Source organism: Pyxicephalus adspersus, chromosome 4 (assembly GCF_032062135.1).
Source record: "Pyxicephalus adspersus chromosome 4, UCB_Pads_2.0, whole genome shotgun sequence".
Lineage (NCBI taxonomy): Eukaryota > Metazoa > Chordata > Amphibia > Anura > Pyxicephalidae > Pyxicephalus > Pyxicephalus adspersus.
In genome coordinates this window covers 1754548-1767242 of record NC_092861.1, presented here as the reverse complement: position 1 = coordinate 1767242, position 12695 = coordinate 1754548, and the positions used below count along the sequence as shown (strand labels likewise).

The following is a 12695-nucleotide window of genomic DNA, read 5'->3' as shown; positions in this document are numbered from 1 at the left end:
ACCTGGCTCACCATTCCAGTTCATCCCAAGGGTTTTGAGTAGGGTTAAGGTCAGGGTTCCTCCACACCAAACTGGTGACCCCATGTCTTTCTGGAGCTGGCTTTGTACCCTGGGGCTCAGTCATGGGAGAACACAAAAGGGTCCTCACCAAACTGTGACCACAAGGGTGGAAGAGCACAATGGTCCACAATGTCTTTGCATGGTGTTGTATTACCAGGACTGGAGAAGAAGCAATTGTGAGGTCAGGTACTGAAATTGGAGGAGAAGACCTGGATCACCATTCCAATTCATCCCAAAGGTGTTCAGTAGGATTGAGGTCAGGGCTCTGTGCAGGACATGTGAGTTCCTCCACACCAGGGGTGCCCACAATTTTTTGGCTTGCAAGCTACTTTTAAAAGTCAAAATGATCTGCCAACAATAATACTTGGACTTAATAACTCCTGTGCATGGTAGAGTTTATTTAGAAAGGCAGGGCTCCTCAATCTACTCGCATTGCCTTTGCAATCTACCGGTAGATCGCGATCCACCTGTTGGGCACCCCTGCTCCACACCAACCTAGTCACACCATGTTTTTATGGTCCTGGCTTTGAATGGCTGACCATCACACCTATATAGGCTCCAATTCATCCCGAAGGTGTTCAGTAGGGTGAGGTCAGGGCTCTGTGCAGGACACCTGGGTTCCTCCACACCAATCTGGTGACCCCATGTCTTTATGGCACTGGCTTTGTACCCCGGGGCTCAGTCATGGGAGAAAAGAAAAGGGTCTTCATCAAACTGTGACCACAAGGCTGGAAGAGCACAGGGGTCCACAATGTCTTTGCATGGTGTTGTATTACCAGGACTGGAGAAGAAGCAATTATGAGGTCAGGTACTGAAAGTGGAGGAGAAGACCTGGATCACCATTCCAATTCATCCCAAAGGTGTTTAGTAAGGTTGAGGTCAGGGCTTTGTGAAGGACATGTGAGTTCCTCCACACGAGGGGTGCCTAACTTTTATGGCTTGCAAGCTACTTTTAAAATGACCAAGTCAAAATGATCTACCAACAATAAAAACTTTGATTTAATAACCCCTGTGCGCAGTAGAGATTATTTTAAAAGGCAGGGCTCTGCAATCTACTCGCGTCACCTTTGCGATCTACCGGTAGATCGCAATCCACCTGTTGGGCACCCCTGCTCCACACCAACCTAGTCACACCATGTTTTTATGGTCCTGGCTTTGAATGGCTGACCATCACACCTATATAAGCTTGTTGGATGTTCCATTACAAATCTATGGGTATTAATTTGGAGTTGCCCCCCCATAACAACCTCCACACTTCTAGGAACATTTTGGAGGGTGTCTGTAGGACTTTGTGCCAATTGGTGAGGTCAGGTGTTGATGTTGGATGAGAAGATCTGGATCTCCATTCCAATTCATCCCGAAGCTGTTCAGTAGGGTTGAGGTCAGGGCTCTGTGCAGGACACTCGAGTTCCTCCAAACCAAACTGGTGACCCCATGTCTTTATGGAGCTGGTGTTGTACCCCGGGGCTCAGTCAGGGGGGAACAGAGAAGAGTTTTCACCAAACTATGACCACAAGGCTGGAAGAGCACAATTGTCTGCAATGTCTTTGCATGGTGTTGTATTTACAGGACCCTCCACTGGAAAAGAAGCAATTGTGAGGTCAGGTACTGAAAGTGGAGGAGAATTCATTCCATTCGATTCATCCCAAAGGTGTTCAGTAAGGTTGAGGTCAGGGTTCTGTGCAGGACATGTGAGTTCCTCCACACCAGGGGTGCCCACACTTTTTTGGCTTGCAAGCTACTTTTAAAATGCCCAAGTCAAAATGATCTTCCAACAAGCAATTGTAAGGTCAGGTACTGAAAGTGGAGAAGACATGGATCACGATTCCAATTCACCCCAGAACTGTTTAGTAAGGTTGAGGGCAGGGTTCTGTGCAGGACACTCAAGTTCCTCCACACCAAACTGGTGACCCCATGTCTTAATGGAGCTGGCTTTGTACCCCGGGGCTCAGTCATGGGGGAACAGAAAAGGGTCTTCACCAAAAGTGGGGTCCATATCTCTCTGCTGCCACCACCAACTTATAGCAGGCATGTTCCACTGAGATTTCTTTGGACATTTCACATTTACCCAGCAAACTAACCAAATAGGTAAATGACACCAACCCACAGCAACTGTTTTACTTGCCGCCACATCGGGGTATAGCATACCTGCCTTGTTCTGGCCCTGCTTTACTATCACAGTCCATACCATGCTTATCCCTATAAAACGAAGTGACTTTGTCCAGGGTGAAATGATATCTGCAATCTGCTGCAGGCAGGAAGAAATCTTTCTTCAGCTTCCTCTCCCTGCAGCATGTAGCACAAAGCAAGAAGCTGGAGCAGGGGCTGATCTGTGCATTTTTTTGGTTAGGAGCAATACTGTAAAATCTCAAAATCTGCTAAAAAATGAACCTTTCTCCATTCTTTTCTTGCAGATTTTAAGCTGGTGTTCCACATTACCCTTCTCTTTTTTTATTTTAAATGTTGTGGTCTTGCTGATGTATCTGTGTAGAATGAATAGTTTACAATGATGACTGATTGTCTATAAACACAATAATCAGCTGACGTTTCCCTTCTTTTTGGAATGCACAATCATGATTCAGTATTGTTATTTATTTCATTTTATTGAAGCTTGATCCACACCCAGAGGGGAGCAAACCTCATAGAGACACATTGGGTGGTTGATTTATGATTGCAGGATGTTCCGATGCATGACATGCATCCTCTGTTCGGCATTCTTCCGCCTGATTGGTTGACGCCCTAAACCAAAAACATGGTCAAAATTTTTTTTTATAACAGGCAATACCCATCCTCATCCAACACGAAAATTCTCAGCTCTATAGTAAAGCCCCCTTGCATTGGACTGTTTCCAGTCCCAATGGTACCCTAGAACTCCCCATCACCCAGTTCTGCTGATGGCTACCAGTTTTGTTTGCCAGGACGGCCCTTATTTATGACCCCCCGGTCCCCCTGCATCATGTCCTGGTGCCATGCAGTGATTTGCTGTTTCCTCTGAATTGTTATTTTTAAGCTTTTTGGCACATGGCTGTCTCTTGTGCTGGTAAATGCCCCCTTTGCTTTCAGGAACTTTTAATTGATAGGGATCTCTAGCTGAGGTTGTGGTCTCTGATTCAGAATGAGTTTCGTTTTGAATACCCAGCCAGGAAGATGGAGGATGGTTAGACATGAAGCCATCCGTATAACTGTATAGCTGCAGATCATACAGAGGTTTCCGTGAGCGATGACTACTAATGGGGAGAAACCCTAAAAGCCATTTAACATGAAAGCATGGAGACATTTGTTCACATGCAAATAATTGAAACCCAAAGCAACTGGTCCAATTATATGGAGAAAAGGAGGGGCGGAGTTGTTCTGTAGTCCTAACAGTGTCCTATGGTGACAATGTTGCCCATCCAGCAAGTGACTGCTTTTTGTTAAAAAAAAGTGAAACACTGAGGTCAATGTGGACTGGTTTTTATTTTTAATATTGTTATTAGACAGGATTTATATAGCGCCAACATATTACGCAGTGTTGTACATTAAATAGGGATGGTTTTTGCAGATATTCAGAAAGATAAAGGATCCTCCCTTTCCCAGAGATATTTTATTTCTATTGTATCCTCAAAAGCCACCAAATCTCCAATAACTTAATGCAAGTTGCATCATATTTACTTTTGTGATTGGAGATTGAGTGACCCTTTATACAGAAGGTCAAAGCTGCTCATACAGCAAGCTTTCTCATCCTTCTTACTAGGGGGGAACCCTCACCAATTAACATGGTGGTCAGCAGGAAGATACCCAAAAAGATCACTAGTGTTAGTGGTAATTGGCTAAATATCTCAAGAAACCCAGCCATCCAATGGAGGAACCTTAGGGTTCCATTGGTTAAGAAACAATGCCAAACTTTTTACAAGGAGAAACCCTTGAAATAGCTTTCAGGTCTTTGGGAACCCCTTCTATCATTTCTATATCCTCAGTTATATCATGGTGGCCAATTAGAAGAATGCCTCTTACATTGCTGCCCATTGGAAAGAATGTCACCTTAGCCAAATAGACTATTGGTGTCACTTAAACTAACAAGAGGTCCAATTTGTTCATAAGGAACCACAGGAAACCTCTGGAGGAACCTTGGTTGAGAAACCATGGACTATGGATGGCTGCCAGATGTGGCCACCATCTCTGGCTTGTGATTGGATAACATTATATGAGGCCAAGTGTCCCTATAATATTAAATTTGTATATTCCATGGTGGTAAAAGTTTACATTTTCACTAACCATACAATTCTCTTTGCTCTCCTGTAGTTCTCGGAAGAGTTTGGGCAGTTGCAACCAATGTTACCATCCCAGCTGCCTGCGTTTGGAGCTTCTGAGAGGACAGATGCCGGTTTACCAATGAAGACAGAGATCCTACCTACATCTCTACAGACTGGAGTGGTGGCCAGGACACCTTCTGGAATGAACAGTACGTATACCTTGTTCCTGGTGTTGCCAAAACCAGCCAGACATTTATAGCACACGGGTTCTTATACAGAGGGTGAGGACTGGTAGCAAGTGGGGACAAAGATTGTTTTAGTGACCAAAAGCCCTTCACCAATGGTCAACTGACTGGTGGATGTTCTAAACGTTCCGTACTTTATCTAAAACCTACAAAAAAAAGTTTGGCCCCTCCATCATTGAGAAAAGACCTTTAAGTAAATGGCTAAGGTGCCGTCCATATGACGCGGAGGCCAATGGTGGAGCAATGTCCCCAGCTCCATTCTCCTTTTGTCCTTTATTGCCATGGACTGAATTTTTAGATGATGACTTTTTCATCTGAAGGGACAAAGCCGATCCCATTACAGCTTTCGAAGGAAAAACAACTCCTCGTTCAGCCTTGTCTTCACTGTCAAAGTTTATTTAAGACATTTTGGTCCCCATAAATCTCCCCCTTTCCACCTTGATCTGCAGGCCATAGGGGTCTGTTGTTCTGTCTCACAGTGCCAAGGCATTGATTTGTAGGAGTGACCCGCTAAGAGGCCTGAACATTAATACTAATTTTGTCCTGACTTTGGAGGACAAGGCTGATGGATGGCCCAGATGGGAGGAGGATGCTGCTGATATATGATATTGACTAAGCCGAAGGCTGCGCTCCTTTTCACCCTTTCCAGTCGCTTCACCGCCTCCCTACGGGTCATAATTCTCCAGCACAACATCCAGATATTTACCGTCTGTTTTTGTTCGAGGTCCTTGCACTGCCTTTACTGGTATTGTCATCAGTCAGCTGCTGGACATGGAGTAAATTATAGACACCACTCAAACCAAAAGTACATTTTCTTTATTGGGTTTTTGGCAAAGAGTCATTACTGTAAAGTTTTTGCTGTAGGACCTAATTTCCACACTGATATGTAGCCTCTAGTGGCTAGCTGGGGTATGTAAAATCGGCAATTGGAAATACTGCATGGGTAAAACCATTTACAGACTAGTCCAGATTAATATTGCATTGTCTTGGCTCAGTACGAGGAGATGGGTGGAGTTGCATTGACATAGATTAATAGATTTAGTAAAAGCATTTGAACGTTTAATAGAAGGATCACATGTATACAAAATAGGTGCCAATGATAGAAAATGACCCCATTTCTCCCATTATTGCAAAGTTCAGTCATTGGAGGAATATTTTCTTCTTTACTGGTTGATGAGGAGGAACTTTGAAAACATGGTTGATGTGAAGGACAAGCTTTGAAGAGGTTGTCAAGTACAACCTCATTCGAGTCCCGCAACTGGACCTACCATGTAAGTAAAATGTGACCCCAATGGTGGTGAAACATGAGGTGGGGGCCATGTTCCTCGGGAAACTGTTTCTCAAGACCGGTGAAATACAGAAGCTTACGTCAACCAGGTCCACCAACTTTGAAGACCCGGAGTTTTTAAAGCTTCTGCCTGGGTTGTATATTAATCTATTTGCCCTACAGAACAACTTGAGGAGGTGAGAGAAGTAGCGGGTTTGCTTGGGAGAATGGAAGACAATCTCTAGAGTCTTTTGAAGTGAATGAATGATGCCGGATGCTGTCAAAAGTCATTGGTAGCCTGGTGTCTCGTTCCGGGAAAAAAATGAGCACTCTAGATGGAGATGGAACCACCAACATAGTCAATGATGTTAATGATAATACATTTTCTACAATGTTTTGGAGCAACCTTCTACTTGCAACTTCTACAAACCACCTGACCATGGACATTAGTTCCTATAGACCTTTAGTAAAGGTCAAGGTCTTATCTGACATGAATTGGATGCATTGGATCTGGTTGGCTCATGGGTGGCTAATTCAGAAACCTTGCCAATCAAAACTTGTAAGTTGACATATATATAATGAAAAAGGTTTCCTGGGAGTTCATAATCCTCTTCAAGTAACGGTGCCAAAACCAAACCCCAATTTCCCAGTTTTGCATTAAAACCCCGTAAGGAGACTTCCCATCATGAACAAGATACGAGCACTGCAGCCCAGACCTTTCCATATTACTTATCAGGAAACCAAAGACTCATAGCTTGGATGGCCATGGCTGGAGATTTAGGTGAGTGATTGGGGCAGGTGGGTAAGGTGGGGCAAAAATATAGACTGGGTATAAGAAAGTGTGGTGTGGAAGACTTTATTTCACATTGAGGAAATATCCCGCCCATTGTTATCTTCTGTACAGTTGCCATTACATTACCCTATCGTTTTGGGTTGGCTACAGTTCTCGTCCTCCGATTGGTTGATTCCAGCTGTCAATCAAAGCGGAGCGCCATGTAGCACATACACAACTTTTCCACGTACCAGCGCTCAATGGGGTCACTTAGCCCTGAACAATCCATATGTTTGTGATCTCCATAGAATTTTAGCTAATCAGAGCATCCTGAACGCAGTCCCTTTAAAGCTCTCCATGTTTTTTTTCCTACATCTGGTTTTCGATGCCCAAGTTCCTCTTTTATAATATCCAGCCGCGTTCTCATTCTCTGCAGGGAAAAGTAAATTCCTCCCATCGCATTGCCGAGATTCTATATTTATTAAAAAAAAAAAAATGAATGTTACTTACTGTATATTCTAATTTGTTTTCAGAAATTCGATGCAGTCATATCCTGGTTTTCAGCCTTAAATAAACAAACATCAGAACTGGCGGAGGCTGAAACGTTAGACAGAGTTACAGAAATTAGCAATCGTGTATGCAAGGCAAATATTTTCAGAGGACGTCGCAATGGCCTTCTGTGCCGTGTTTATTACACGCCAGCGTCAAAGGGAGATTTGATTACTGCTATAGACCGGGAGGACGCTGGAGATTGAAGTCATCGGCTCCTACAATTCATTGCTGTGTGCAAGGCCAATGGCACCCTATGAACTCATAGTCCGCCTGGCTCTAGCTCACTGATTTTTCAACATGCTGGTTCCAAAAACGTATTCTATACTAGGCCAGACTGTGACCCGGTGGAGAGGTTCTGCAGAAACAAACCCCACTATTCTCTCTTGTCCCAGTTTCATTGCACGTCGATGCCATCTTCTTCCTCTTTCGCTTCATAATTTCGATCTTTGGCCATCTTGATTGGCCCGGCTGGGTTTGTTCAATGCAAGCAGATCTTTTTCTGGTAGGAGGAGCCAACAGGGAGCTGTGCATAGCTTCCTGAATACAGCACAGCACCCGGCCCCAGTCCTGATGCAAGCAGTGGGGTGGCCCCTTATGCATATATAAAAATCCCGTAATGGGTGGAATGGACATCCCTAGGCAGGCTGTATTTGCATACAGACCACCTATATGCAATGCTAAGTCCCAATGTGGTGGGCCAGGGATTGTCAGACTGGCAAGGAAGGGGCTGGATAATGATGGACATCCTCCAGCCAGGAAATGAGTCGGGTCTGACTTTCTGCAGCTTCTAAAGTTCACAGGGTGCAGAAATTCAGAGGAAGCAAAATCAATCCAAGAGAGGTGCAGGGGTGCAAGACTAAAGGGAAGGATGGGGGGCAGATCCAATGAATGGGAGCAACCACTACAATGCCATATTTCCAATACATTTTATTCTCAGTATACAGTCATGTACTTGGCCAGGCCAAATCTGCATTCTCATCAGCCCCGGTGTCCAATTCGATTCCTTTATTTATTTTATTGGTCAGTAGAAAAATTTTATCTCCTCCACACCATGATAAAGAACCCCCCTGGTTTTCCAGCTGTAGGATTTGATTCCTGCCCGTTATTGAAGGGTTAATAAATCTGATATGAAAATCTCTGGTGGGAATAAGCGGAGAGGAATGTCTGAAGAATTTCAAGCAAGTTTTTTCATGCTCTGAGGGGTAGAGAAAGTTTTGGGTCTTTTCCAAACTCGGAGCAACCTGCAGAAATACTAAAGCTGTTTGTCCTATTTTATGTCAAGCGTCTTAAAGGGAAGGGTCTGTGTTGCCTGTGCCAACCTAGATGGGGAAAAATGATGCAAGTTATTGGATATTTGAATCCTGACCATAAAAAAAAACTGACAACGCTAGGCATCTGCTTCTGAATTAGTGGCAACGTTGTCAGCCTTCCGTGCATGCCTCTGTAATTGCTCCACTGAAATTGAAGCAGTGCTCAGAGAAGGTGACAACTCTGTTACCAATTGAGAGGCAGCGCCTTACCGTTGTCAGCCTGCAACAGGAAGTGCTGTTACTGGCTTGTAGGAAACTATGAAACAGGTTCACAAAAAATAGGAAAACTGTAATCAGTGAGTCTTGACGGCCAAACATAATGCGAAAAAGAATTTGGGTGATGCCTTGGCAATAATGAAAGCCATATGTGTTTTATTTTCCTGTGTTCACAGACTTTAATGGCATTGATGCCAATCAGTCACCATTCGGATTCTGTGATCCAATGGATCCTGTGCACATGGACTTGAACCCGTTCCCCGCACCTAATGATACCAGTCCTCAGTCTGGACTTACTCCGGAGCAGAGTCGGGTAGCTGTGTCGGGGACCAACACCTTTCAGACAGATCCCGGTATGTATGAAGAAGATTCCAGACATTTACATTTAGTAAAACTTTGTGTGAAAGGTGATTTCTGACTCAGGAAGGGATGATGTAGAATAGGGTGCCCATTCCTGGTTCTCCAAACTCTATTGGTTTTTGGCACAGGCATTCAGTCTTGGTCCTTTGAGCTCCCTACATTGGTTTTTGGCACAGGTGTTCAACCATGGTCCACCAAGCCCCCTACAATGGTTTTAACACAAGCACCCAACCTTTGTTTTCCAAACTCCTCACGTTGTTTTTTTTACACAGGCACTCAACTTTAGTCTTCCAACCCCCAACATTGGTTTTTGGCACAAGTACTTACCTTGGTGCTTCAAACTCTCTACATTGTTTTCTGCCAAAGGCACTCAACCTTGGTCTACCAAACTTTCTGCAATGGTTTTTGCACAAGCACTCAACCTTGATTCTCCAAAGTCTTCAAATTGGTTTTTGCCAAAGACACTCAACCTAGGTCCTTTGAGCTCCCCACAATGGTTTTAGCACAAGCATTCAACCTTAGTCCTCCGAAATCCCTAAATTGGTTTTTGGCACAAGCACTCAATCTCAGTCTTTCAAGCGCCCTACACTGGTTTTGTGCCAGACACTTAACCTTGGTCCTTCAAACTTTCTACATAGGGTTTTGGCACAAGCTCTCAACGTTAAATTTCCAAGCCCCCTATATTGGTTTTAGCATAAACACTCAACTTTGGTCTTCCAAACCCCAACATTAGTTTTTGGCATAAACACTCAACCATGGTTCTTGGTCAACCTGGGTCCTCCAAACTCTTTACATTGGTTTTTGCCAAAAGCACTTATGGTCACTGTAGGTCAATTGAGCTCCTTACAATAGTTTTGGCACAAGCACTCAACCTTGGCCCTTCAAAATCTCTATGTTGGTTTTCTGCACGGGTACTCATTCTTGGTCTTCCAAGCCCCCAACACTGGTTTTGGGCACAGACACTTTACCTTGGTTCTTCAAACTTTACATTGGTTTTTGGATAAAGCACTCAACCTTTGATTTTCAAGCCCCCTACATTGGTTTTGGCACAGATACTCAACCTTAGTCTTCCAAGCCCCCTGTATTGGTTTTTGGACCAGACACTCAACCTTAGTCTTCCAAACCCCCACATTCCTTTTTGGCAAAAGCATTTAACCTTGGTCATTTTAAACTCTCTACATTGTTTTTTCACAAAAGCACTCAAACCTCCTGCAATGATTTTGGCACATGCACTCAACTTTGGTCTGCCAAGCCCCAAAGTTGTTTTTTGGCACAGACACTTAACCTTGGTCCTCCAAGCTCTTCATATTTTTGGCACAGACACTTGGTCCATCAAACTTTCTTGGTCTTCCTAGCCCCTATATTATTTTTGATCCAGACACTCAACCTTGGTCTTCCAAGCCCCAACATTTGTTTTTGACATAAGTACTGAATCCTGGTTCTCCAAACTCTCTACATTGGTTTTTGGCACAAGCACTCCACTCTGGACTTCCAAGCCCCCTACTTTGGTGTTGGCCCAGATACTCAACCTTGGTCCTCAAAGCTCCAGCATTGGTTTTTGGCACAAGTACTCTCTGGTTCTCCAAACTATCTACATTGGTTTTTGACACTTGACCTTGGTCCACCAAGCTGTCTACATTTTTGGCCCAGAAAAGCAACTTTGTTCCTCCAACAAGGAACTCAACCCTGGTCCTTCAAGCACCCAAGATTGTTTTTTTTCCACATGCGTTCAACCTGGGTCCTCCATCTTTTGGCATCTTTGACATAGAGCTGAGGGATCCCAGTTTTAATTACCCTTGGAATGACTAACTTCATAGAGTGATGTGGTTTCACTCTGAAAAATATCAGAGACCAGGCAAGCTTGGATTCACAAGCCCCACCTGGCCGACTTGTCCAAAGGTAAAAATGCTACCTAGAAACAAGGGTGCAGTGGTCTCTCTACAGAAGTCCAACAAGCCCTCTGCCAAGTCGGAGGTAAAGCTGGGAGCACAAGCTTTGCTGATTGGAGAGCTTTAGTTCTCACTTGGCAGGGAGTGTGACATATCTCTGCATAGAGGCCACTGTTTCCACACATATGTGCAGCATGCTGGTGGAGGATATCTGTGGCTGATATATATATATATATATATATATATATATATATATATAGAGAGAGAGAGAGAGAGAGAGAGAGAGAGAGAAAAAAAAAAAAATAAAAGCAACAAACATTACCTATGCCTGAATATTGTGTTTCCCCAGTTTTAGGTGAGACTAGGGGAGTGACTTGGCACAGTCTGACCCCGTCCTCAGGAGGGCTACGAAGGTTCCCTTTTCCTCTGGGGTCCTCACAAATCAGTCGCACTCCTCTGCAGCTAATTGTGTCACAGCGGCTGTGCGCAGAGACAACCCCGGCTTATTACGGGGCTTTTTAATTGTAATCTGCACAGTAAGCGCCCAAACACAGAGTCGGCCCCATGGGGCATCCGGCTTTCATCTCAGACCTGTTTGTATTACCACCGCTTGCATATGGAGGAGCGAGCAGAAAATTTGATATGTGACTGAAGTACATATGTGCATGTTAACGTCCTCCCACCGGGCCATGGAAAGTGGAGCATCCAGCAGCTTTAAATCTATAGCTGCAGATGAAAGTCAGTTATTTTCTGTGCCCCAACACGCAGGTCCTCTTGTCTGTCCCCAGGCTTAGTGATCAATGCAAATTTTGTGTTTCCTCCAAGGAACACTCAGGGATTAAAGTGAATCTGAAACCCTCACTGGATGGGGATTAGTTTGCTAAAGCGTGAAGTAGTTCACCTTTTTTTCATCCTTTGCATGGTGATGCTGATCTCCTGCAGCCTTGTCCTATCAACATGCACTTCAACAATGGCTGCATCTTACATCTTGGTGCTGCCATCTCCTGCAGACGTTTCCATTTACCATGCACTTCAATAGATGGGTTGGTTGGGCTTTCTTATGGTGACACCAGTGGACTGTATCTGGTTAATGTATGAACAGTCTCCATCAGAAGCCCGTGTAAAATAGTGACAACGTAGGAACACAATTCGTACATATTGTTGTCACCCACCTAAATAATGCAGAATAAGGCAAATTCAATAGCAAATAAAAAATTTTTTAAAATTATCTTAAATGAACCAACCACGTTTCCGTGGGCCCATCATCCCCAAAGCTTACAATATTCAGGAAGCCTCAAAAATGTGTGTTCCAATACATCTTTTCCAGGATGGTATTTGCATGTCCTTGGCCATTATTATGAAGCTACCCCCACCATGGCCAATAATAGGGAGCTGCCCCAATCCTGCCCAGTATTAGGGAGCTCCCCCCCCCATCCTGGCCATTCACATGGAGCTGCCCCTATCCTGCCCATGATTAGGGAGCTGCCCCCCATCCTGGCCATTAATATAGAGTTGCCCCCATCCTGGCCATTAATATGGAGCTGCCTCAATCCTGCCCACTATTATGGAGCTGCCCCCCATCCTGGCCAATAATATGGAGCTGCCCTCCATCCAGGCCATTAATATGGAGCTGCCCCTATCCTGCCCAATATTAGGGAGCTGCCCTTCATCCTGGCCATTAATATGGAGCTGCCCTTCATCCTGGCCATTAATATGGAGCTGCCCCCCATCCTGGCCATTAATATGGAGCTGCTCTCCATCCTGGCCATTAATATGGAGCTGCCCCCCATCC

At 44.4% G+C, this 12695-nt stretch overlaps 1 protein-coding gene across 8 annotated transcripts in view; it reads left to right on the top strand.

Annotated features, from left to right (window-relative positions):
• NCOA1 (nuclear receptor coactivator 1) overlaps nucleotides 1-12695 on the top strand; it is a 121797-nt gene that overhangs the window by 89575 nt on the left and 19527 nt on the right. For 7 of the 8 annotated variants that reach the window (XR_011920190.1, XM_072407215.1, XM_072407213.1 and 4 more), the window contains 2 exons: nucleotides 4342-4501; nucleotides 8831-9007. Coding sequence is in view for 7 of the 8 variants with exons in the window: in XM_072407215.1 (XP_072263316.1) it covers nucleotides 4342-4501; nucleotides 8831-9007 (337 nt within the window). In the remaining variant the exon portion in view is untranslated. The remainder of the gene's footprint in view (nucleotides 1-4341; nucleotides 4502-8830; nucleotides 9008-12695) is intronic. The other variant, XM_072407218.1, reaches the window with a different exon arrangement.